The sequence below is a fragment of the Pelecanus crispus genome, chromosome 7, assembly GCF_030463565.1.
Source record: "Pelecanus crispus isolate bPelCri1 chromosome 7, bPelCri1.pri, whole genome shotgun sequence".
In the NCBI taxonomy this organism is placed as follows: domain Eukaryota; kingdom Metazoa; phylum Chordata; class Aves; order Pelecaniformes; family Pelecanidae; genus Pelecanus; species Pelecanus crispus.
This window is the reverse complement of record NC_134649.1, coordinates 49,043,070-49,070,514: the sequence shown is the minus strand read 5'-3', so window position 1 is coordinate 49,070,514 and position 27,445 is coordinate 49,043,070. Positions and strand designations below refer to the sequence as shown.

The 27,445-nt window shown below is 40.3% G+C and overlaps 1 protein-coding gene across 4 annotated transcripts; it reads left to right on the top strand.

Annotated features, from left to right (window-relative positions):
• Positions 1-801: 801 nt before the first annotated feature.
• CRBN (cereblon) lies at positions 802-27,445 on the top strand. 4 transcript variants are annotated; one of them, XR_012831208.1, is made up of 12 exons: positions 802-883; positions 5,005-5,117; positions 5,283-5,485; positions 6,366-6,515; positions 10,689-10,851; positions 14,892-14,954; positions 15,680-15,764; positions 17,446-17,561; positions 20,680-20,744; positions 22,287-22,418; positions 24,357-24,892; positions 25,074-27,445. XR_012831208.1 is itself a non-coding variant. In XM_075714373.1 (11 exons), exons 1-11 carry the CDS (start codon positions 817-819, stop codon positions 24,538-24,540), a joined length of 1,338 nt encoding a protein of 445 aa, XP_075570488.1. In that variant the 5' UTR covers positions 802-816; the 3' UTR covers positions 24,541-27,445. The 4 variants fall into 4 exon arrangements, 3 of the variants coding, with proteins under 3 accessions (XP_075570488.1, XP_075570487.1, XP_075570489.1); XM_075714373.1 differs by having other exon boundaries at positions 5,008-5,117; positions 24,357-27,445; XM_075714372.1 differs by having other exon boundaries at positions 24,357-27,445.

The following is a 27,445-nucleotide window of genomic DNA, read 5'->3' as shown; positions in this document are numbered from 1 at the left end:
ATCATGGCGTGCTTTGGGCTGGAAGGGCCCTTCAGAGCTCGCCCAGCCCAGCCCCTGCAGCGACAGGGACAGCTTTAACCAGAGCAGGGTGCTCAGAGCCCCGGCCAGCCTGGCCTGGGATGGTTCCAGGGATGGGGCCTCCACCGCCTCTCTGGGCAACCCGTGAGGTAACCGTTGTGTTTACAGTTTCTGCTTCAACCTATTTACCCAGAAGGTGACCCACCACGGATTTTATTCACATCCATCCCCTCTCCCAGAGCCCAAAGACTGAAGGCTTTACAGGCCCGAAGCCCTTTACAGAGAAGCAGCGGGTGCCAGCCCGGGAGGGTCAGCCACGGCCGGGTCAGCCATGGCCGGCTCCTCTGAGGAAAGGCGGCCCCGAGGGGGGCCCCGAGGCCTCCTCCCCGCTGTCCCCTGCCGCGCCCCGGGGACCTCCAGGCCCTGCGGCCGGGCCGGGTTGCTCCTCCCCGGGGCACACGCTCCCGCCGCCCGCAGCGGCCGCCCTCGCCTCAGCGCGGCGCTGAGGGAGATCCCGGCCCGTCCGTCCGTCCGCCCGCCCGCGCTCCGCCAAGCCGGTCGCAGGGCCTGCAGCATGAATCAAGCCGGCGGGCAGCCGGGGCGGGACGGCGCGGAGCCCTGGGAGCCGGCGGGCAGCCCCCGGCCCGCCGCAGCCCCTGCACGCCCCGAGCGGCGCCGCTAGAGGCCGCCGGGCCCCGGCTCCGGGCCCGCTCCGGCGGCGGCGACTCCGGGCTCCTCCTCCCGCCTCCTTCCCCGCCCCGCCGGCGCCTTCCCAGGCTCCTCTCCGGGTAAACAGCGATGGCCGCCGAGGAAGGAGGCGGCGAGCCCCGTAACAACATGGGGAACCACCTGCAGCTGGTGCCCGGTAATGGCTGGGGGCGCGGGGGGAGCCGGCGGGGCTCCGCGCCGAGGCGGGGGGCAGGCGGCGGGCTGGGATGGGCGTGAGGCGGCGGGGCCGGGGCTCGGCGGGCGGGGGGAGGCCGGGCCGCGGGGCGTGGGCGGGATCGCGGGGAAGGGGCGGCGGGGCCGGAGCGGGGGGGCTGGCGGGGGAGGCCGTGTGGGGAGCGGGGCCGTAGGGGAGCGGGGCCCAGGAGGAGACGGGGAGCTCCGGGGAGGCCGGGCGGTGTTCGTGGAGCGGCCCTCAGGTGGGTGGGAGGCGGGGCGGGGCGAAGCGGGGCCGATGGGGCCGCAGCCTGAGCGCGGCAGCTTTGGCGTGGGCCGCTCGCAGCCCGGGTTGAGCGGACCCTCCGAGCGGACCCTCCGAGCGGACCCTCCGAGCGGACAAGCACCCTGGCTTGTGTCAGGAATGGCGTGGCCAGCAGGAGCAGGGAGGTGATTGTGCCCCTGTGCTCGGCGCTGGGGAGGCCGCACCTGGAATGCTGTGGCCAGTTTTGGGCCCCTCAGCACAAGAAGGACATTGGGGTGCTGGAGCGTGTCCAGAGAAGGGCAGCGGAGCTGGGGCAGGGTCTGGAGCACAGGGCTGGTGGGGAGCGGCTGAGGGAGCTGGGGGTGTTCAGCCTGGAGAAGAGGAGGCTGAGGGGAGACCTGATCGCTCTCTACAACTGCCTGAAAGGAGGGGGCAGGGAGGGGGTGTTGGGCTCTTCTCCCATGGAGTTAGCGATAGGACGAGAGGGAATGGGGTCAAGCTGCACCAGGGGAGGTTTAGGTTGGAAATTAGGAAAAATGTCTTTACGGAAAGGGTGGTCAAGCATTGGAACAGGCTGCCCAGAGAGGTGGGGGAGTCCCCATCCCTGGAAGTGTTCAAAAAAACGGGCAGAGGTGGCACTTGGGGACATGGTTCAGTCTAGTCTACCCTTGATTGGTTTAGTGTGGACTTGGTAGTGTAGGTTAATGGTTGGACTGGATGATCTTAAAGGTCTTTTCCAACCTAAACGATTCTATGATTCTATGATTCTGTGACCCATAATTCTGTGGTGGAAGAAGAGGGACCCAGCCAGCGGTGTTCAGGCCTCGGGCAGCTGACGGGCTGAAACGCGCTGTGAAGTTTCCACCGACGCGGGCAAACGCAGACACCCTCCTCTGCAAATGGTGGGCCTCTGCGAAACCAAAGTGTGAGGAAAACGTGTGGTTCTACAAAGTCTCCGTTCAATTTAAACGCTCTCTAATGCCGTTAGTGAGCAGGGAAGCAAGAGGTGCTGTGCACAGGGCTTGAGGGCAGCGCTGGATTCCACGCGCTCTCCAGACTCCTGCGGGATTTATGCTGGAGTTTGTGGAACAGCCTTGCTTGTCCGTCCATGTACGCCAGCGTGATTCCTCGTGGAGATACCTACTGCATAATATTGTGGGTTTTTCTGACTTAGCATGTAGTGGCTCCAAACTGATGGGAGATCATATGGTTTTGGAAGCAGCTCGTGCTAAACTGGAAAAAACCCCCATTATTTCAGAATAAGCATGCAGAGGAGAATGTAGCAGTAAGTTCTGACAGCAGCCAATGTAGTTTCCTGCAGCAGGAAATTCTGTGAGCATTTTCTGCTTGTACATTTGAAATAATATGAACATATTTCCTGGATATTTTAGGGAATACAGCCTTAATATTTCCTACCCCATTCCTGTTTCTTTTTAAATGAGGTTCATATTTCCTCATTTCTGCACAAAGGTGTTGAGAGTAGATTTGGTTATCTGGGATAGATCTGGGAATGCTTAACCTGCCACCAAGGAAATGTGAGCCTTGTCATGCAGGGTGCCTTTACTTGCCTTTCCCTTGTTTCTGTGTACTGGAGTTCTCACTAATCCTGAAATAAAAAAAATCAACAGAACTAAGTATAGTTAAGGATGTAAAAACTGCAGTTCCTTTTGCCTTCCGTCTCCTCTTACTGTAGTGTGACCGAGGAGAGTGAAGCCGGTGGTGCTTTTTCAATACTTACTGGTGCTGCTGCAGTAAAATGAGTCATCGTTCCTCTGCCACCACACAGCACCTAGTGTGCGTTTTTGGCAAGAACGAGCAAAAGTTTGCAGGGCACAGTTCTTTCTAATCAACTGCTGTTAATTCCTTTTGTGTTCAGAAAAAACAGTGAAACAGTCTCTCTCTAAAAGGCTGTTAAAACTGCTAATGGTTGATGCAACTTGATGAGAGTGCGTGCAAACCAGAATATAATTTTTGATGAAGTCAGCTTCCCTTTCCCACCCTGTACCACTGCCCCAGAACCAAGCAAAAACTTCCTGCTCTTTCCCTCCATCAAGCTAAGCAAAATGCTGGCTGTTTTGTACATCTTCAACATTTTGCAATCATTCCTGGTTAGGGTTCCTAACTGATTATAATGCAAGAGAAATTTCATGAAGAAATTGAATGTTTTTCACAGTAATTAGGAAGTTGATGTCTTATTGCTTTAAGTTCTGTAATTAGGTAAAACACCAAAGAGGGTCTGTAACCTCTTTTCTTGTCCTGCTGGGTCATTTCTTGTTGAGATAAATACAGTATAGGATGGAGCCATAACATCAGTGTGCCGTGCCTTCTACAGAGGAGGTTCTGTAAATTATGCAATATTTAAAAAAAAAAAAAAAAAAAAAGTGAGGTAAAGCAGAAGGAAGACCATTGACTAAACATTTTGTAAAGAATACGTTTAACAATGTGTCTGAAGGCCGAAGAGGGAAAGAAAAGGTTCTCCAAAACCAGCTTAAAATGTCTTCATTGTTCCCTTGTCCTCCCACCCTCAGAAATAGTAAGATCTCAGTGAAAGAGGGCGATGGTGCTCCCATTTCTGAGGGAAGGCTCCCTCCTCCTGGAGCATCTTTCTTTTGCAAGATTTGCCTACAATACCTTTCAGATAAGATAATCACTCCACCTTTTAAATTTTCAACTTGGGATTATTTCTTAAGAAGATACTGTTTGCAAAGGCAGGCAAGTAGGTAGGCTGTTGTAAAGAGATTTTTCTGCCTATCTTGTAATGTAATAGCTTTCAAGATGTAAATGATGTTTTTCAGCACCATTGGGATTATCCATTACCCAGCAGCTACTGGTGTAAGAATCCTGCAGATTGGTTTGCGAAGTTTATGATAAAGTCTACTTTAGACATAGCATGGTGTATAAATACGTTAAAAGAAATAGGGTCAAATAATACAGTTACAGATGTGTGATAATACACAGCGTTTGTTTTGGGTGAGCATTTGCAGGCATACATTGCATGGTAATGCACAGAACAGTTGGTGAAACCAACGTTTTAGAGATAGGTGTAGTTTTCATTATCTTCAGTATGGTTTTTTAATTTACTTCTAAATACTTATACAGATAAATGCACTATTTGTGTGTTTCCAAAATAAATATACTCATAATTTAGCTGTCCTCTTGCCTGAAAGTAATTTTAGAATTGACACCTGGAACTGAGAAATGGGAAGAAAGTAGTAGTTTCTAAATACTATTTTGAACCTGAAGTCTTTTGCAGGGTCATGTAATTTGCTTCCATAATAGTTGCCTTTGCTGGGTTTGTGGGTGTCCTGGGGTTTGTGTGTGTGAGTTTGTTTGGTGTACACACAGGCGAGGCTGACAGCAAGGAAACTGTCTTTACATGAATATAGAGCTTCAGATTACATTTGACTCACTTGCTTTATGTGTGCAGTTGTATTGTTCAGGTTTGTGCTACTTCAGATGCTGTATTCGGTGTCCTACCAGAAATGAAGTTATCTGGCATCCTGGTGTAGAGGCAGAAGATGTTTGGAATTGAGATAAGGAAATACTACTGTAGTGAAAATCTGAGTTGACAGAATTTGTTTATTATTTTCTTCCAAGGGAAGTTGTTCTTTAGCCTTTCAAAAATAAATTACCAGCTTTTGACCCTTTCTATAGAGCGGTGATTTTGCTGTAACAGCAAGAAAATTATTTTTCACAAGTTTACAAATGCAAAAGTTGCTTCCTTGTGAAAGGCTGTAGCCTGGGAGTTTTGGATGCATTTCTGTGATTCTCTGATGGTTTCTCAGTGACTTAGTCTTTGCTGATTGATTTCTACCCAGTATTCTGTATGTGCTTATTAGCAGAGAGCGAGGAAGAGGATGACAATGACATGGAAGTTGAAGATCAAGGTAGTAAAGAAGCTGAAAAGCCCAACATCATTAATTTTGATACAAGTTTGCCAACGTCACATGTGGTACGTTCTTTATATATTCTCCATTAAGTACATCTTGAAGAGGTTTTGATTGGTTTTGTGTAATTCTGTTGTAATATCCTGAAGCCAAAGACTTAATTTTATTTTATCCTTATAAATCACCGAAACTTCTTATAATACTGTCATTTCCTTACTTACTGTTTTCAGTATTTAGGTTCTGATATGGAAGAGTTTCATGGAAGAACGGTGCATGATGATGACAGCTGCCAGGTGATTCCAGTGTTGCCCCACGTGATGGTGATGCTGATTCCTGGACAGACCTTACCTCTTCAGCTTTTTCACCCTCAAGAGGTTAGCATGGTGCGGAATTTAATTCAGAAAGACAGAACGTTTGCTGTTCTTGCATACAGGTAAAATACACGAGTGGGTTTACTGATGGTATGCAGCATGTATTTTTAGCACAATTCCTTTGGATCCTAAATCAAAAGCAGATGGTTGCATCGGTTCTGTGGTGAATAACATAAGCTGTGGTTTGAAATTTTGACAAAAATTGTCTTCCAAGATGTAATGAAAAGGTTTTCATGTCGTACTGGGTGGCTGCATGACAGTATCACATGTTTGTATAGAGATATGGTAAGCGTTGATCTGCTTTCCTTGTTTGAGCATCCTCTTGATTTTGGGGACTGTTTGAATGCACTGCTCCATCTTGCTTAAAGAATAAGCCTTGATCTGAAATGTAAAACTCAGATTTTGTTTTGAGAACCGTATTGTTGTAAAAGGTGTATTTGCTTGTTTTGTGTATAAACTAAAAAGCACAGACAAATGTTTCACAACAGAGTTGAGAGACAGGAGGTGATAGAAAAGCAGAAAAGATAAAAGGGTAATCTGCGTCAAAAGAAGTTGGGAATGCTCTTCCCTCTTCCCCCAATTTGCTAGGGTTTAATTATATAGGAGGTGGGAACAGTTACTTTTAGAAAGTCAATCTAAAGAATTTTGGTACTTTCAGTATCTGCATTTCAAATGCAGATAGTGAATTGGTGATCCCTGTGTTCCCAGAATTTCACCTCTAGACCCTAAAATAAAACCAAATCAACTGTCAAAAACCTCCAACCAAACAAAACATTAGAAGGTGCTTTTAAAATGGAAGAATAATGATTGCAGTTAGTTGAAGATATTTTACCAAATGTAAGACTAATTGTGTACGGTCAGTGCAGGTAGACTAACGCATGAAATCTGAATGAACAATGCTGTTTGGAGGGTAGGTAACCTTTTTAATTCTGTTACTTCTAGTAACGCACGTGAAAGGGAAGCACATTTTGGAACAACAGCAGAAATATATGCCTACAGAGAAGAGCAGGAATATGGAATTGAAACGGTCAAAGTGAAAGCAATAGGAAGACAGAGGTTCAAGGTGCTTGAAATAAGAACCCAGTCAGATGGGTAAGAAAATTATGTATTTAATTCTACGTACTGCAAATCTTGTTTCACCAAAAACATTTACATTTTACTGCAGGTGCATCTGCCCCTTCAGTCATACAATTGGCTGATTAGTATAGATGTTAACTGAATGCTTAATCAGTAGCTTCTCTGGTTATTAAGGACTTCTGACGTTTGCTGTTCTAAGACTCATGTTTTAGTTGTTAATAACTTTGCTATAAAATTCTCTAAAGAATATTGTACCTGTAGTTTGATTTGATGTGTATGAGAAAACATCTCTCAGAAAGACTTTGTTTCTGAAAATTAAGTCAGGAAAAAGATGTTGATTTACCTGCATTATAAGTTCTAAAGCTTTATTTTAAAATCTCTCACATCCCTGTGTCAAACCAGATGTGAAATGAGAGGCTACAATATCAAGCGTATGCCTTCTGTTGTCTTGTAGAAAGCCTCCCTGATAGCCATCAGATTCCGTTCCTTTGAAAAACTCTAACTTTCATTTTCTGAAAGGAGACCTTTCTGGGGACGGTCTGCATTGGACACGTTCCACTTCGTAACTTTATGTGCAATTGCAGCTCTGCACTGCTGCAGGCAAGGGTCTGACACTACAGCTAATAACAATATGCTTGTCCTTTTTTGTACTTTGAGTGATCCTTAACTACTGAGCCTCAACAGCACGCAGAAGGATTCAGCTGCATGATTCAGTTATGGAGAGGACAGTAACTGTGCCCAGAGGGGTGGTGGTTTTCATGAGAAGCTGCCCATGAAAGGCGAGGGCTGGAGTCTGGTAATAATGCAGAAACAAGTCGCTTCTCTTGTTCTTTTTTCCCGTTCTAAAACATAAAAGCATGCTGAGATTTCTGAATAAATATTTCAATATGAAAATAGGTTCTTGATTTTTGCTTACTACAAGCAGCCCATCATTTTCAGCCTCTCAAATACTAAATCTTGTTTATTTTAACCATTTTGACAGTTCAGTACATCTTTACCTTCAGCAAGTCTTGCCTCTTCCTTTCTGCCTGTTCACTGATAATTCACTGATAGAAAAGTGCTACTTCTGTTATTGGTTGACAATTCTTTTCATGTGCTTGTCAAACACACTCAAATCAGCTTTGATAGGAGTGTTCTCTTCTTTTGTATATTCTAGTCCTTTTCTATATTCCAATGTGATACCTGTGACATTTAGAGGCTCGTGACAGTTTTATCATATTACGTAATTAATACCTTTGTCCATTTATAAAAGTGGCTCAGACCTTTAACATTTAATTAAGAGCATGCTGAGTCTTCTGTCATTTTCAAGCTCTTCTTGACATCATGAATTGCATTGTGAGACTCTGTCAGTCACTGTCCAGAGATACAGGCTCCAGACATTGATTCTGTGACAATTCTTAGCACGATTGCTAGAGGTTTTTGTAATCTTTTCTGCAAGGCATATAACATCTTACTCCAAATCTGTAAATGTAAAGCTAATCATTTGTATCCTGCTATTGTTCAGTATAGTGGCATTGCTTTAGAAAGAGGCCTGGGAGCAGTCTGAGCTTAGCATTTTCTTACGCTTTTATGACGTGCAGCTGAAGAAATGAAGAATATGTGTGCTACTTGCTGTTTTATCACTGTTTAACATTTGGTTACAGATAACATATTCCCAGTTCTAGAGCTTAGAAAAACCCTTGCTTGAACACAAGATGGCAGTACTTGGGCAGCTACAGTAGCAATGCTATTGTTACTGAGAATTCAGTATCCAGAAATGGTTAAAGACGTACAGTAATTTTGTTGTACTGTTAAAACATTTTATTATGATGGTTTTCTATGTACTGGCTAGTAAAGATAATTTTTACACAGCACGTTCACAAGTTTCCCAAGTATGAATTTTTAAATGTGTGAAATAAGGGAGGCGAGATTAATCTTCTCATCATGGCAAGCTCTAGATTTGTTGGAATGACTTAAACGGTATAGAGTAACTCTGCTTTCAAATAGTCACGTGCTTGGGAATTCTGTAGGGATGCATATGGGATTCAAAATGCTTGAGTTAAGCTAGAATCATTGATCAGTCTTAGTATTCTAGCACTTTTCAGAATCTAGAAACGCTTCCCAGCATTTCTTCAGAGTAAAGCTACGCAAGTAACAACGAGCAAAACGGCCAGAGCCTTACATAAACGAACAGGGGTCTGTATATTATATGCATGGAAGCAAGATCGGAATCAGGATTTACCTTAGTATCATCAGAACGACTGATATGTCAGTTGTCTCGACAGAAGCTTTTCCAGGCTCGTGGGTGATGCTTCAAGTCTCAGTAACATAGGCAGTATTTGAGTGTACTTACCCATTTGTGAATGTCTTCTGAACCATCAGCAGTAAGAAATGCTGAAAATTTTGCTTTGAGGAAAACAAAAACCAGGCCTTTTTGATTCAGTGGTCGGGCTAATTAATTCTCATTAATTGTGTCATTTGCAAGAGTAATCTGTTAGGTCTTTTAAACCTTACACATATATTACATCTGCAGTTTTGTGGCGTGAAGTTCCTAAGGCTTTCTAACTTGATACTGGTGCTGGTAGGGAATCTAGTTCTGGTGATCGGAACCCTAATGAGCCAGCTGTGAGAGCTGCTGGCATAAGATGAACAGGCAGGGTGCTGTCTGAGGGACAAAGATAGCTGGGTTAATATGTACAAGCTTAGTATCTGTTGCTGGCAAGAATTTTAAGTGTCTTTACACATGGATATCTATAGTGAATATTAAGAGAGGTGGCACACTTCAGAGGTTTCTGATTGTTGGAAAAATGAATGTTCTCTTCTACAGCGTTGTCTCTGTAAGTACAATTGGAAATTTGTAATGACGTGCATCTTGATATTTGAGGATTTCTGATGCATAATACTGTTAAAATGTAAAGTCCTTCCTGCTAGACGGTATTCTTGGTAGCCACATAGCTGCTGCTGTACTCTTTGCAGAACAGGTGACCTGGTTGATGCTAGGATATTAAAAGATGATCAGAGTCTATATCCTATTTCTGCTGATTTTGACCTCTAGCTAAGCACGTAAGCTTTTTGCGGTTTGAAGATAGCAAACTGCATTTCAGCTAAACTTCCTTTCTGAGGGTTTGATATGTAATAGCTGACTATTAGTTTATACCAAAAGTAACTTGAGGAGACAAAAATCTAAAAATACAATGCTGAGGTGGTAGAATATTCTGCTGTGTTGCCACTGCCAATCTGGCTTTAATTCTGACCACCGCAATCCCAGCAGCTATCTAGTGCTCTAAAATACAAAGACAGCCTGTTGTATCCCATGGAAAAGGAAGCTAACTGGGGGCGGAGGGGAACAGCAAAGAAACTTTTGCTGAAAAAGTTAAAGCAGTGATCTTTGTAGAGTTCTGTATACCAGTGCAGAAAATACTTGGAAAGCAGCTAATTCTCCTTTCTACAGGAAAAATAGAGATTGCTTCTGTCTTCAGTTTAGGTAGATCAAAGTCCAGGCAGTACAGTGGCGTTAATGATTTAGCCTAGGGCATGTGATCTAGAGTAGTATGTGTTTGGTTTGCTACAGGTATGCTGTATGCTCCCCAAGGTAATTTGTTTTACATTAATACAACTTTAAAAATCTGATGAAATGGATTGGTACTTAAATTCTGTAGTACTCCGAGGGCTGGAGCCCCTCTGCTGCGGGGCCAGGCTGGGGGAGCTGGGGGTGCTCAGCCTGGAGAGGAGGGGGCTGCGGGGAGGCCTGAGTGCGGCCTGGCAGTGCTGAGAGGGGCCTGCGGGAAGGGGGGGGCAAGCTTTTTAGCAAGGCCTGTTGGGATGGGACAGGGAGTAATGGATTTAAACTAGAGAAGAATGGATTTAGACTGGAGATAAGGAAGAAATTGTTTACAGTGAGGGTGGTGAAGCACTGGAAGGGGTTGCCCAGAGAGGCGGTGGAGGCCCCATCCCTGGAACCATCCCAGGCCAGGCTGGCCGGGGCTCTGAGCACCCTGCTCTGGTTAAAGCTGTCCCTGTCGCTGCAGGGGCTGGGCTGGGCGAGCTCTGAAGGGCCCTTCCAGCCCAAACCATTCCATGATTCTATGTAGTGGTTAGATCTATTACACAAGCCTATATTTTTATAAGCAGAAAAGTTCGTTTTCTTAAAACTCTTCTATATGTGTGTCTATCTCATCTTTTTTTTTTTTTTTTTTTTAATTTCATCAGAATTCAGCAGGCTAAAGTACAAATCCTTCCTGAGCGAGTGCTGCCTTCGACGATGTCAGCAGTACAGCTGCAGTCTCTCAGCCGACGCCATATATTGCCTTCTTCGAAACCTACAGCGCGGCAGGACCGAGCTATGCATCAGTGGTGGCAGAAATATCAAAAGGTTAGAAGCTAGTTATGGTGGTGTTTTTCTTTAAATTTTTGATGGTAGTTTGAAAAGCAATACAAAATTCCATCTGGTCATCTTTAGAGGAGGGTGCACAACCGGGATGCTGGATGTCAGCCTCCTGCTTTTGTCGCGTCTTGCGTGATTGTTTATCAGCCATCAGCAATGGGGAAATACATGTTTTGTATTGTGAGTTCTTGTTGGTTTTAATTATAGTGTTATTAGATTAATATTATTTCATAATAATCCATGTAGTATTACAATTACTTTTTTACATAATTAGAACACCTTGGAGAGTGTGCTGGTTGATAAAGTTTGTAGACGATGAAGTGTTGGTGGAAAAAGCCAGTACATAGGATTTTATTTGTAGGAAGGTCAAAGAAGCATCTTGATTTTTACTGACGTTGCTTTGACAATAAAAAATATTGGCAATCAGTGTTGCCAGTGCTCTTGCTTTGTACTTGTCATAATGGTTTGGTTTTGGAAATAAGAATGCTTTTGTAACTGTTTCTCTGTGACTGTTTGATTGAGGTAGAAGAGGCCTTTAAAGAGCAGAGGTGGTTTAGGGGCAACTCCCAAATTTCAGGGATGAAACTGAAGACCTGTAATGTCTTAGATTGGAATCACAATTCCATTTGCTACTTTTGCTTTAAAACCTGCATCAGTTAAACCTTTAACTTCTGTACCTGCAGTTACTTGTTTACAGAAAATGTGCATCTGTGTTAGAATGACAGACTCAGGGTTTTTTTAACTCAGTTAAATATTCCCACACAGCTGATGTTGGCTAACAACTAGGCTGTACTTTGTAGTTTTGAGCATGCTTTATGTTGCACTTTCATCTCGTAAATTTTTATGTAACATGTACCTAAAGTTGTTGCTGACTTTTGTGCTTAGTCACTATCTTTGTCAGATCACAGTATTTCTATACAATCCATTTATTCTGGCCAATTACACATGTGTATTTAAGTCTGTTTTTTGATTTTATTAGTATTTATTCAACAGATTTACCTTCTGGGATAGTTAATAAGTAATTGCCCTACTTTTGTTTTTTTTAAACTGAATTTAGAAACTTTCCTAAATTTTATTATGGTACTAAAAGTGACAAGATAGGAAAGGGTCATAGAAATCTCTTAAGTTTTTTCATGCACTCTGCATATGTTGACACAGTAGTTGTTAGCAGAAGACGGTGCTTTTACACCCAAGGTGGGTGAATTAGCAGTTTTGTGGTCTTAGCAATTTTATTTCCTAGAGCTCTTTTAATAAGTATGCAGACCCTACACTTCTTTAGAAGTAGAGGAGAAATAGTCATTATCAAGATGTTGGTATTGTCGTTAGGGAATTAGGTTCTACTTTCCTAGAACCTAATTTTGCTTCACTGGCACAAATTCTGTCTCTGCTTGTTTACAGTGTTTTTGCAGCACTGCAGCTGTGACAGTACTTGGAATCAGGAGGGAATTCACACTGAGATTGTAGGGCAGAATTTTCAAGAGTCCTAAGTGGCTGATGCCAGGCCTAAGCTACAAACTTTTGCATTACTCAGGAGAATAATAAGGTGTGATTTGTGCTAGAGACAGCTGTGCTGTTTAAAAGGTGCTAAAAGATGCATTTATACAAGTGAATGTGCACTTCTACCAGTGTACAGCGTTTTCCTTTAGGAGTCTGAAATAAAATGTACTGTCAAAAGGATAATTTTGCTGGAATAAATTATGCTGCTCATAATAAGCACCATGCTAGCGTATCGTACTAGCACAGTTATACCAGCAGAAGCCTTTCGAGTGTAAACCTAGCTCATTCGCAGGCACAGTGCAAGCTTTTCAAAGACTGTCATTATCAGTGGACAAATATGCACGGTGAGATTAATGGGACAAGAGTTAGCACTGAGGTCAGTAGGAGAGGATGTGGTGAAACGGGGCAACCTGACACTGGAAAAAACTCAAATTGTGGCTTATTTATTATTTATTTTAACCCACCTTTTCAGTCGGTGACATATAAGAGGAAAGATACCTTGAAGTCTTCTGTATCTGTAGAGATCTTTGGAAATACCTCCAGAAATTAATGCAGAATCCTAATAACTCTCCTCATTGTCAGATGCAGTTAAGGTTTGGATTTGGGTTTTTCCTTCAAAGGTTTTGAACTCTGTAGGGGAAAAAGCATTAATAACAAAAAGCTATTGATTCTCAGAGTTCTTGAACAAGTTCATCTATGAGTTAACAAGCTCAGAAACCCAAAGCTTAGCAGTGGTGGGGCGGAAATCCCCTTCCAAGTCTGAGTCTACCTGATGGTAGCTGAAATGCAGTGCACGTGTTCTGTGGATTGAGATGCAGGTCCAGAGTAGGGGCATGGTCCTGTTGACCTCCATCGCTCTACTGATGTCAGCAGGACTGTGACTGTTTCCAATATGACAGGCTGTACCTCTGTATGTTTACTAATGTAACAAGAAACATCAGAAAATGGAAGTTGCATTTTAGGAACGGTTTCTGCTCCATACAAGAGCTGACCCTGTGTCAGCTGTTACAGAAATATACTTGCTAATTAAAACAATAACCTGAGTTTTGGCATTCCTGAATTTTTTCTTCAAAGTACCATTTATTTGCTGTGGGTCTTAGTCTCTATTGCCTGATTTCTTTTGTTTGTTTGGGGTTTTTTCCTCATTTGTAATATAAGAGTAGTTGCCCTCAAAAGGAAAATGAAAATTTAATTTGTAAGTATTTATGGAACAATTTGAGATGCTCTTTTGGAAAGCAGTGTGGTTATGCAGTGTACTGCTTTTTAGATTTTTATTAACCTAAATCTATAAATTTAAGTGTTCTGAAGTTACTGTAGAAAATTGGTTAACTAAGCAAATAACCTTACAGTGCTGGAAATTTGGTGGTTAAGGAATTCAGTTCTAATCTAGGTTTTCTCATGTGCAGGATATGCACAGGCTGAAGATTTTTTTTAGAGGTGATACTGCTGGTCATTTCTATTTTGTTCCTCCGTATCTACTCGCTATTGTACAGATATTTTCTTACACAATTCAAGTGAACGTGTTAGTCATGTTCACAGTAAAGTATGATGCAGTAGCATGGGCCACTCCTATTAGTAAAATTTTTATTTTGAAAGAATACCCTTCAATAAAACATAGTTATAAGACCTTCAGGTTTTTCTGGGTTTTCCTATTGTTTTTGTTTTCTTCCTTCATATTTGTTTCTTACTCAGTGCTCTGTTTGGGTCTGAATTTTTCTTCATAGGATGTTGTTAGATGGATATAGTACAATAGTTTGTTCACTGTCTTTGGGAAGTTACAATAAAGCTGTCTAAGAGATTCCAGTAGGTTGGCACAAGCATTGATGTTCAGTAAGCATTTCTGAAAGTATGATTTCCATTAAAAATAGATACCAGAATGAGAGTGGCTAGCAAGATATGATTAAACATCAAGACTGCCCAAGTTTTCTTAATCAGTAATTGTTCTGCTGTGAGAAAGCATCCTCTGGAACTCCTAACTTGCGTGTTGTTATTTTTTGTTATGTTTTTAACAGATTAGTTTTCCATTTTAAAAATACCATCCTATATCCTCTGAATTTATATGTTAGCTTAAAATACCTGATACGGCCCATTAATCATCATCTTTCATTTTATTTATGCATTTGACTAAATGGATATGAATAGTTCAATCACCTTACGTAGTGGTTTGCTGTGGTTGCTGAAGTAGCAGCGATTGATGGAGACTAAGGAACAGATGCACTATCTAATAGTAGTTAAATTTTTTGAATTGTTTAGATTTCAGATAGATGCTCTTTTGAAAGGCATAATTTCTTATTACAAAACATAAGAAATACTTTTAATGCTGAGACAGGTTTTCTGAGAGACAGAAGTCGTAGCTCTCAATGCATTTGAGAAGTGGGTTGGAAGCTTCATGTTGAAGTACTGGTCCTGATGGTGATAATTTATTGTATCTTTAAATAAGCAGGTGTCTTCACCGTTTTATTTGTTTGAACAAGAACTGTCCCTAAAATCTGCTAATGTTAAAGAATAAATATTTGTGGTTTTGGTTTTAGAGGAAGTTCCACTGTGCAAGTTTGACATCTTGGCCTCCCTGGCTCTACTCTCTATATGATGCTGTAAGTTCACCCTGTGTATTGCCAAATTATCTGCAGTTAGTTTTGTATGCTTTAATTTATAATTATTGAATAATGTAAAAGCTTTAATTTTTTTGGCTCATAAGTTACGTTTTTAAAGAAATGTGTAGTTGTAAGTTCACTGTGAAGAGAGCAGGAAGGGCTTCCCCCTCTGTGTCGTCGTTCCCTCGTGCTGGAGCACGTGTCTGGGGTGGATAACAGAGATTCGGGTTCCTGCTGTGTGGTCTCAGGGCAAAAACTGGATCCTCTGTGCCACGTGCTCCAGGTGAATGCCCTAAACACCAGGGTGCTGGAGAATCTTAGGTCTGTCTTTCCCGTTGGAGTTGGTTTACTCTTTAAAATGTACATACTTCTTTATATACATATGTGTATAGTACATAAAGTAATTGGTGTGAGAGAGGCAGAAGTAGGGAGGAGCCTAGCCTTGTCTCAGTTGTACAGTTCTAGAATTTTCACAGCTGTTTCCTTATCTCAAATGGGAGTTACAACCACCGTGGGCCATTGGTTCACTTTGGCCTGTTTCCCATCCTATTTTGCTCTTAGTTTAAAACATGTAGATAGAAAATGAGTCTGTAATTGTTGTAAGGCTTAAAAGCTAATGTCCACTTAGGGAAAATAGCTTACTCTACATTTTGCTTCCTTTTTTTTTTTTCCTAAGAAAACAGAAATACCTATGTATTTAAATTAGGCTTTTCTTCTAACAAAAGGAAACCTTGATGGAAAGAGTCAAGAGGCAGCTACATGAATGGGATGAAAATCTTAAAGATGAATCTCTTCCAACAAACCCAATAGGTATGATGTTGTTTAGCCTATGAACTCAATTTTAATTATTTTTTTAAGTTTCCTAAGAAAAGAAAACTTAGATAATCACCTTTTATTGGAAGTCCATCCCTCATTTCCAGTTTCCAATAAATTTTGATGATTGACTTTGACAAAAGGATGATAGAGCTTTTAAAGATACAAACATCCTCCAACCATGCGGAAACATGTTCAGTAAAAGAAATAGAACTCCATTGTGCTCCATGGCAGGAGAAATGTGATCAAAGTGTTTCATAAGAAAAAAAGAGCCAAAAGCATGCTGGATTTTTTAAATGATCTTTATATAAGTTTAAGCGTTAGTATATATAATCTTTTTGTTCTTACTACCTCTTAGCAGACATGAGGGAAAATAACACCAGTAATCTAATCGTAAAAAAGTTGGTACCAGATTTCATGCCTTAGCTGGCATTGGAGTTATGCCCCAGTGAACAAGTCTCTTCTCTCTGCAGGTCGCTAGGATTTAATAAGATGGAAATTTCAGTTGAAGCCTTTCTAAGGGGAAAAACATCCTTTGCTGTGTAGACTCTCAAATGCCTAATAAGGGGGAAATTCAAACTGCAGCCTTCAATTAAAGTCAGTTAAGCACCACATACAGGTCTGGGCTCAATAGTTTTGATGTGCGTGGAACTCGTTTCTGACTTGCCTAGGGTAGAGGTTGAAAGTACTTCCCGTCTGCTTTGCCCAGAGTGCTGCTTAGAGGACCATATATGGAAAGCACATGAAATCATCTGAAAACAAACCAAAAAATCCAGTATTTTTTTGGCACTTTTCTTGTGATTCACAGCACACTGATATTTTGCTGACTTAAATTTTCAGCTTTTGAATTCTTTTACAGGCTGTGAGGAATGGGGTGATTTCCAGCTTAACAAGGTTTTTGTTAGCTAAATTAAAGAATGACTGTAGTAAGGTCCACTACCTTCTTGTGTTTGTGCATTTTAATACCTGATTGAAGTTGCTGCCTGAGAATTTACTATCATATTAAAACTTTTTTTTCCTAAAAAAAGGTCTCTCTTCTTGACTGAATATTTTTGGATCTAATTTTAGTCTGCATTCAAATGTGGAAAAAAAAAACCAAAACCCTCCAAAACCTCCAGAAGGGAGTGTATACAGAGTATATATTTTTCCTTCTCACAATATAACAGTAAGGAATACTTTCTTAGTACTAATGTGAGTAATATATCTTGGTTGTAATTTATGAAGGAGGTGTATGTTTGTGGGTTTTTTCTTAAATTTTTTTTTTTCTCTCATAAAAGTATGTCTTTCTTTTTGCAAAAAAAAAAAAAAAAAAAAAAAAAAGCGGAGGTGCAAGCATAAAGATAACCACCAGTGGTTGGAAAACTCAGTAATTCACTGTTGAAGTGGAAGTCTGTATCAGACCATGTTCTCCAGGGGTCTGTTCTGGTTTTAGAATACATTACCTTACTAGCATTGCTCAGTCTCCATCACTGGTGATCTTTAAGTGTGGATTAGACAAATACCTTAGAAGAGGTTTTACGTGTACGTGATCCAGCCTTAGGGCAGGAGGATGTACTGAGATGACCTCTAAAAGTCTGTTATAGACCTAAGTTGTAGCACTCTATCTATAACTGAGTAGAAGTAGTAGGTTTTATTTCTCTCTCAAATTCTAACAGGCCTGGTACTTTCTCATTTCTAGATTTTTCTTACAGAGTCGCTGCTTGCCTGCCAATTGATGATGCATTACGTATACAGTTGCTTAAAATAGGTAGCGCTGTTCAGCGACTCCGGTGTGAGTTAGATATTATGAACAAAGTGAGTATTTTTTCTTTACTTGTCATTAAATTGTCCTCAGAAAAAGTAAGAGTGACTGTTACAATCTATAACAAAAGTGTATGAAACTGCCAAATAGTACTTACAGAGAGTGAATTTTGGTGGTTTTTATTTCTTCCTTCCCCTTTAATAGTTTGTGCAAGAAAGAAAATGCTCTCTCTCAGTGCTAGACTTTATGTTTGGTAGGAAACGAGAAACATAGACTAATACTTGCTTTAGTTAGAAATCATGTTTCAACACCTCACAGCACTTCTTTAGCCAAGAGGTGGTGCTAGAAGTCCAGTGTTGCTTATAACCATCTTAGAAGCATCATAACCCCATATTAACAGTATAATACACCACAATCAAGTAGCTTTGTGCCATGAAAACTTGTGAGTTTTGTAACAAAAGATAAATCTTCGCAGTGTTGACCTGCTGAGTTATATTATATTATACTGAGTATAAATCTAAATATTAGACTGAAAGGATTTTTGCAAAAGACATGTATTGACTTGTTAGGCAATACCTTTTTAAGATGTTCAAAAACTTGTCTTCCCTTCTTTCCATTGCCATGGCCATGTAAAGCTCTACATGTAGGACATTGAAGTTTTATTTTTACATAGTACATTTCTTTATAATAATAATATCTACTATAAGTAATATTATATATTATAACTGATAATGCAACTAAGTATCAGTCAACCTCATGTTGAATCTGACTGTTTTAGGAACAGCATTTGCACCAGTATCTCCAACAGGAGTTCAGATTGCTATTCTCTTTCCAAAGAGAAAATGCTGAAAAGAGCCACTGGCTGGTATAAATACAAGTTTTAACTGTAAACTTGTTTGTGTTTGATAGTGGTAGCTGGAATATTTACTATTCAATTCTTGAATGGAGAGGCAAATTAATATTTTGTTAATACATTCATGTCACAAAGACTAGCTATATACAGCCTGATTGACCCTCACCTTGCTGGTTGTAAGCTTGCTGGGGATACAAAAGTACTGTCTCAAACGTTAGTAAAACATAACTCTAGTCACTGTTGTGTTTGTCTACTGGATATAGAGCAGTGGAAATTTTCCCTGTTTGCCTAAAGAGTACTGCCTGTTTCTGGGCAAAAGAGAACCAGAGTATCATTTTAATACTGTTCCTCTTCCCAAAGTTCATGCACCAAAAATCTGAAAGGGAATATATGGAGAAAAGGAGACAAAAAACATCTCTTCCGAATTCTGAGACAAAAATGGACAGGTTTTTGCTTGAGGCTCTGTAATCAGATTAAATTTAATTTGTCTTTCCTCAGTCAGAAACTCTGAAAATATTCTGATACTCAGGTACTACTAAGAACTGTTCGTGTTCAGTACATTGTATATTTTCCATAACTCCCAAAGAGACAAGACTTAAGTTACCCTTATAAAATACAAGGTAAAGTTGATTTTTAGTCTACACCAAAAAGGCGTTTTCATCAACATGTGACATTTTACTCTGTAAATGTGTTTAACACTATATTAGTGTGAGAATGGTAAGTGCATTATGTTTTTTACAATTTTTTAGCAACGCTTATTTTGGTCAAATCCACTCTTTTTAAGCCAGGGTTCTGTAATGAGAAGGGGTGCTCTGCAACATAGCACGTATTTTGATTTACTTGAGAAGGATGGACTTAGCACGTTTCATTGTTCAGGATGTAATTTACAGTAATAGAACTGATTGTAAGACCTGATCTGTTTTCTTTTGTCTTTGATATCGGTGAATTGTATTGTACTTCTAGTAGCTTTTCCTGCTATTAAAGATAGTTAACTGTTTATGTGCTTACTTTTAAAGGAATGTACATCACTCGCAGGTTTAACACTTACGTGAATTCTGCTTGAGAGTTCTAACTGTAGTAATTAGATAGGTTTGGAAATGGAGGGATAGAATTAAGTAGCTGTCTAAATTGGATTCTGAGAGGGATACATGAGCATTAGATTATAACCTGTGAGTAAGGGTGACTTAAGAGTGAGCTTTAGTAGGCCTTAAGGTCCCTGGAAGAAGTGAGCTTTAAGAAGGGAACAGAACTGGTGTATGATAAATAGTATCTATATAGTAGAGCAATTTTCCTCCCTCCGTCTCCAAGATCGGTAGACAATGTGTTGAAGTGTGGGGCAGAACCAGTGTCACCTGCCAGAAGGGAGCTGGAGGAGGTTGAAATGCAGCAACAAGCCCAAAGCATCCGACCAGAGGAAAGGAGAGAGCGAAGACTGACGTAACCCTGTGTAGTATCATGAGTGGAATGCAAGAGTCAGAGCTCGGGGAGACTCAGAAGCACAAGCTACGATTTACTCAAACTTCTAAAAGGAAATACGCTCACACAGGGACTTGTCCAAGTGAAGATCCTAGGCACAGCACTTTGTTCCAAAATGTAGTAGATCATTACCTGGGTAATTTCACATGCATTAGCCTTAAAAAGAGGTAGAAGTAATTAATGCACCTCCTGAAAATTAATAGTAGTGTTCTACTAAGGTGATTTAAATGTTTGTTTTCAGGACAATGTCAGTGATGAATTGTTGCATTCTACTTTCTAGAAATTGTAGAAGACAGATTAATCTGTTAGAATCTTTAAGAGAAAGATCAGAGCTTACATATTACATATATACTTATTACATATATTGCATATATGCATCTTACATATTTTTCTTGAGGAAATTAAAACCACTAATCTACAGTATTCTCAAATTTTAGAAAAACTTAATGGTTGCATTTGTACTCATCTGCCTTTTCTGTGTTATATCTTAGAAGAGCAAAGGGGTTTTTTTCCTAAATTAGCTTTTAAAGACCGTAGAAAGTTGACTCATTTATTATCTTCGTGTAGTCAGATTCTCTCTTCTGTGTGTGGATTTTTTGCAGGGGAAAGTATATAAAAATGTTTTGTCTTTTAGATAAGAATTAATGTTTACCATAAATAATAGAAAACGCTTTTATCCTTTGCTAGAAAGGGAAAATGTAAGTGACTGCTGCCCAGATAAACAAAAATATTGGTACAAAGCCTATTCTGAAGGAATGGGAGAGACATTTTTATTACTTGCCAGTGTGCTGACAAACATCTGGAAATGAATGAAATTACCCTCTCTGTGTTTTCTTTTCAAGTGTACATCTCTTTGTTGTAAGCAATGCCAAGATACAGAAATAACTACCAAGAATGAAATATTCAGGTGAGTTTATTGCTCTTAATCTTTGGGAGGTTCTTGATCAGAAACGTTGGCACAGCAAAACAGATTTAGCTAGGTTATGTCTTACAACTATTGTGTTTTCCACAACTCTAATAAAATTTAAGTAAATATTTATAGGGAATTTTCTTTATAAAGCAAAACAGGTTATCTGAGCTTTTCTAATAAAAGTTAGTAAATCTGAACATCACCACGTATGTTGTAACGGAAGTTAGCGTGAAAGGCCATTTACGTCACCTAGTCCAGCACCTTGCCGCTGAAGAGTTGGGCACTCTGTGGGGAGTTTTGAAATACAAATTGGGATCTCATAAACTTTATTCAGACATAAAAGGACAAAAAAGTCTCTCAGGACTTCATCCCGACTTCTATATGTTAACAAGCTTCAACGGCAGATTAAAATGCACTAATTGAGTGGTATAGATAGGCTCCCCAGATGTTGTCATGTAAGGAAATTGCCAGTTTATGTCATTAAGCATTGTGATACCTTTTTTATTTTAAGAATACAGGGTTTAATCCTAATAACTTCACTAGACAGTATATTCCCATTATATATTGGACCTATACAATATCTTTTGTGTTCAACAATGACCAAACTATACATTTTCCAAATAATTGCTGCTTCTGGCAGTCTTGTCACTATTTTAATCTTGAATAACTAGTATCTGTCCATCACATGATAATGTGAAGGTTAAAAGGCGTCTTGGTTTAACAAAGCAAGACTCCCCAGAGTTTTCCTTTATCAGTGTGATAAGAAGCTGATGTGGTAATTAAAAGCCATTTCTTATCTTCTAGTCAAAGGATGGTTTCTAGAAACCACGATTCCTGCTGTGTCAGTATGAGGTACTTTAACGGAAGAATGATGAGAAGTTAGTGTAATGAATGAATGTTTTTGCTTACTTTTAAAGTTAGATTTAAGAGGAGCAGTATAGGTGTTACTTGGTTTTATTGGAAGTTGCTATTCAAAAGCAGCAAGTAAAATAAATTATGAGTCTATCATGTACTTTTTTTACACTGAGCTGTAGGTTTTTGAAGGAAAGATTAATAACTGCCTTGAATGAGGTAGTTCCCATAGCATCCTGCCAGCTATCCTCCAGGTAACTTGGCCCCTTTAACAAACAGCTGGGCGAGGTTCATCTGAACACAAGAATGTTTTAATCGTTGCTCATGATAATATCTTTTTAAATGCCTTTTCTGAAGTAGGGACTTAATAAGTAGGTAACAGGAATAATTTATGTCAGTGATGAATGCATTGGATTTATAACACAGGACACTTAAATTTCTGCAATTTTTGCAATTTCTGCAATTCTAAGAAAATTTGACCAACGGTATTTTACATTAGTATCTTACTCTCTTTCAATGTTTAATAATATAATTAAAGGTACTTTTTTTTTCCTACAGCCTAAAGTGGTTCTTTTGCTATGGAAAATAGTTTTAAGCATGATTGCCAGTTTTTCCTCTGTTTACATTTGACCGCCTTTTGGGTTTTGTTTCTTCCTTGAACTCTGACAAAATTGTTGTCTGTTGTAGTTTATCCTTATGTGGACCCATGGCAGCATATGTGAATCCTCACGGGTACATCCATGAAACCCTTACTGTATATAAGGCCTGCAACTTGAATCTCAATGGACGACCATCAACAGATCACAGCTGGTTTCCTGGGTAATAACAGTTAAAAGAAATTTTATGAGTAAATGAGAGAAATTTGGTTGTAAGTGTATTCCGGTGACGGTGGAATAGTAAACATGCAATTCTTGAAACATAATGCCATCATTTTGCTCATATGAAAAATAGGAAAGTAAATTTAGACTTTTTCAAAATACAGAATAAAATGGAAAATTCAGATAGAATGTTTTCAGAATTTCTCTGGAATTTTTTAAGTATAAGGATGTCTTAAGATTTTAAAACTTAGTCAAGCATCTGAGAGCTATAAACAAGACACTGATTGTCTGGGAGTTTCTTTGTGTCTAGTTTTGTATAAGCCACAACTAAAATCGTAATTACTGTTTCTACACAGTTTTCTTTGATCATAAAGTAAATACAGTGCAAATGGAAAACATAATTTATAAATGCAGTTGTTCTACTGAGATACTTTTTTTAGAGCTAAAAACTGAATGTTACATTAATTTCAAAAATGCTAACTTTGTATTAATCTGATTACCTTTGAGGGTTTTATTTATTTAATTATTATTATCTCTGTAACAGTAGCATAATTAACTGTCAAGATCTAAAAGTCTGCCTAATAATGAAGGGTCTTGCATCAAAATGTCACCCCTCTCTGGTAGCTTAAATTGAATGGGTTTTGGCTAGATGAGCATGTTTCAGGTGCTCATTTAAAACTTTGACTATTTAACTCTTGAAAATAGCTCAGATGTCAAACTATATTTGAATTTTAGTTTCACAAAAATATTCTTTAAATACATTTTTACCAGATCGCTTTTCTCTGTGGTCCTTTCTGTGCCAGAGCGTTAGAAATCATTCTTCCATCCCTGTGTCTATCATGTCCTCTTCTGAAACAGCATAATAATAATATGTTGCTACATCTTTAGATTGGATATTAGGAGAAATTTCTTCCTGGAAAGAGTGGTCAAGCACTGGAACAGGCTGCCCAGAGAGGTGGGGGAGTCCCCATCCCTGGAGGGGTTCAAAAAGCGGGCAGAGGTGGCACTTTGGGACATGGTTTAGTGGGCATGGGGGTGTTGGGTTGATGGTTGGACTGATGATCTTAGAGACCCTTTCCAACCTTAATGATTCTATTCTGGGTTTACTTTCATTAAAAAATAATCCAGCCACCAAGCCAGGAAACGTGAAATTATTACTCTGCCCTTAATTGGTTTAAGTGGTGGACTTGGCAGTGTTACGCTAATGGTTGGACTGGATGATCTTAAAGGTCTTTTCCAACCTAAACGATTCTGTGATTCTATGATCTGTAGCCAGTCCAAGGTTCTTGACTAATGCATGTACACACTTACTCTTCCATTTTCTTGTGTTGGCTGTGGTTTTTTTTTTTTCTGGACTATCACATAGCGCGGAGTAGTGACTTGGAGGGGGTGTGACACATGTCGTAAGAAACGCACTCTTTAAGACTCCCTGAATAAAACTTGTGGCTTATAATATCTAGTTAATTTTTCTCATCCTTATGTGTTTTCTTAGCTCTTCTCTTCTATGAGGGTTCTGAAATATTCATATTCTGCATTTTAAAGCTGTTAAAGTAAAGCTCTGTTGCTCTGGAAAGTAGAATTCCCTGTTAATCTAGGAGCAGTACAAAAATCACTTTTATTTCCATTAAGTAACTTACTCTCTGAGAACCATTTTCTGGCTCTTCTTTAAGGCACACAGTATTTCATCATACTGTTGAAATGTTGTGCTAGTAAAATGCTTTAGTTGCTTTCTCTACTTGAATGATGATTTTTTTTTTTTTTTTTTAAGTCGGCAGGGTTTTTAGGTGGGAGCTGAGCCACCTTAATTCCAGAAGATTCTTTGAAAATCTAGCTTGAGACTAGTATTCCCTTCTTACCTCCTAAGTGAGCTATGTTCCAGTATTTTTAAGATGTCTTTTCCTTACATGTTAGGATCAACCTTTTGTTTTGTTTTCGGTAGGTATGCCTGGACTATAGCCCAGTGCAGAATCTGTGCAAACCATATGGGATGGAAGTTCACAGCTACCAAAAAGGATATGTCGCCTCAGAAATTTTGGGGATTGACCCGGTCTGCTCTCCTGCCTCGGATTCCAGAAACAGAGGAAGACTCGGGCCACGATAGATCGCCGTTACTCTGCCTGTAATCTAGTAACGTGGAGATGAACAGGCAGTAGTCTGTCCCTTAAATGCATTGCTCAGTTCTGCTTCTGATGCTTACTTAAACCGAAAAAACCCAAGAACCCACACCCACACACACAAAAACCAACCAACCAAGCAGCCTCGCTACATTGGGGTTTGGTGTGCATCCACCTTACTGTTGTTTCAGACACATTGAGAGCCGAAGGTTGCATCTTTAAAATGACAGCTGGGGAGAGGAGGTGGCGTGAGACACCAAGGAATCGATCTGATCCGTCTGGACAGACTTGAGACTGAACTTTCTCCTTCCCTGTATGGTTTCAGAAAATGTTCCCTGCTATCAACTTGCAGTGGAAGAAGGTGGGGGGAATCTAAGATTACAAATAAACCGAGTATAATTTATGCAATATATGTATGATGGTAGATACCAGTTACTTGCTGTGGAGTATTTTCCATAATACACTTAAAAGTGGTTTTCCTGAGAATCCCTGTTTCTAATGATGTGGAGTACTTCAAATTTTATGCTCATGCTCTTTCTCAGATATTTGCTGAATAACCATCAGAGTACAAGACCGAAGTATCTCTCCTGACTGACACTGTGCTGGTAATGTCAGCGGCAGTGCTGGAACTGGCAGAAGCAAGAGCTTCCAGCTGCCCGCAGCTGGAGCCGCTGCATCGCAGGATGCCCTTGAGAGGAACCCACGTGAAGTATTCGGTCCTTACAAGTTGTCTGCTATCTTTAGGATCTTTGACTTTAGAAGTCTTAAATTTTAAACTATTTATGCAAAATATAAGTGAAATACATTGTCATTTACTGTCAGATGTGCTTATATTTACTTTTCAAAATTTATTTCTGTGAAGATTAGTTTAGCAGCATATGTGTCCAGGGGTCTGTGAAGTCCTGTCTAAAATACGTAAATATGGAGATTTTTCAGTCGTATTTATTTTGACAAGGGGGAGGCAGCATCTCTTTAATTCTTTTCTCTTTTACACTTTCATATCGTAAAGTAAGATTTCACATTATCACCCTTAACTTACAAAGAGCAAAAGTTTCTAAATAAAACAAATAAAAGGCTGTGCTTTTTTTTTTTTCTTTTTCTTTTTCTCTTTTGTCCGAGGTGCTGTCTATGCTACAGAAATCAGGTGCCAAAAAGGGTCAGCTTTTGCCACTGATTTATTGTTTTGGTTTTGTTTTTTTCCCTCAGAATGCACTTTGGCGATGGACACCGAAGATTTCTTCGGTATGTGTACATACACACTTCTTTTTTTCTTTTTTTTTTTTCTTTTGATGCTTTATCATTCACTCTTTATTTCTTCACAGTAAATTTTTTGAGAACTTGGCGTTGTTAAATATAACGACGCAAAACTGCTTAAGATTTAAGACATCAGCTACTACTTGCTCGCTCTCAATCATGCCCCTGCATCAAACGCATGTAGCGTGGACAGATTACTTCAGTGAAAGGCGAAGTCAGACCTCTCTACAGGACAAGCAGCTGATTTAAATGGTGGTGTGGTACCTCTTACCGTGCAGCTGGAAAGATACCCAGGTGTGAAAAGATGCTGAAAAGCTGTTAGGGTAGTTTATTATGCTAGGTATGTAGAAACTAATGATTGTGTAACTCAGGTTTAGTTCTTTGAAGCCTTCTACCTCTGTGCTTCTGTGATAACATTTGTCCTCTCCGTAGACATCTTTAATACCGTATTTAATTTCGTGTGCAGTGCTCTGACTTGCCAGTGAACTGTGAAAAGCAATACTTCTTTGAATATCATTCTGAACAAATAGAGGGTGAATGATGGCTCATTTTCTTCAAGGAAACATCCTGTGTTTTGATTATGTTCCTGTAATAAGCTTTCAAAAGGCTGAAATGACAAGCACTAGTGTGAGAGTGAGACTGTGAAACCTCCGTACTTGGATAACCACTGAAATCATACTTGGCTTTCCCCTTGCGCCACGCACACGCACACAGGCGTACACGCAGCATCCGCGTGCATGCACGTAGATGCGCACACGGCTTAGCTGCAGGCTTGGCTTATTTTTTTCCCTCAAAGATACCTGGTATCTGTTGTTCCCGTTATCCTCAGTAGGGCTTCTTGGTGGCAAGAAGTTCGAGGGTGCTTTAACGTACCTTCTGCCGCCGTTCAGGTGAAGCGCTCGCTGAGGGTATGGTGAGTGAGGCTTTCAAAATTATTTTCTCAGCTATCGCTGAACTTTGTAAGGTCTTTGGGTTTTTGGCCGAGTCTTTTGGATTGCCTCAACTAGAAATGGCATTATGTTGGCAATGTTTGAATACAAAATAGGCATATTTTTCTGTATCGTGTATATATAGTCAAATGTAAACTAATATAATCAAGCGAGATAAGTCAGGAGTAAATTTAGCACTAATTTAATTTTATTGTTGATGATGCTGTTCCATCTGCCTAACCTTCCATGTGATGTTTGCCATTTCAAAGTCCATGACGCTTTCCAGGTTGAAAACAAGTGTGATTCAGGTTGCCACGAAGCAGACACATCCTGCCGTGGCGGAGCCGGCCGTGGTAGTGCTACGTGTGTAAGAATGCTCAAAATGTACAGCACGTGACGTATAGGGTGGGTGTGGAGTCGGGGACGGTTCTGTACATTGGTTAATATTTTCTGTGCTGCTTTTCTCCTTTTTGGAGAGAAAACGACTAGGTTGGGATTGTGGAAAATTATAACTGATGAACGCAGAAAACTATAACTGACAGACGCAGACGTTGTATGCTTTGGAGAGCTAAATACAAAGGAAATCACGTTTTACGATAATTTCCTATATTTACTACATTCATTGGCTGGCACATGGCTTCACGCGCTAATTAATCCGCTTGACTTGCTGGCTGCTGCCAGAAGGGATCGTTTTTCTCTTCCCTCCCACCGTCCTCCCTGTCCTTAGTGAG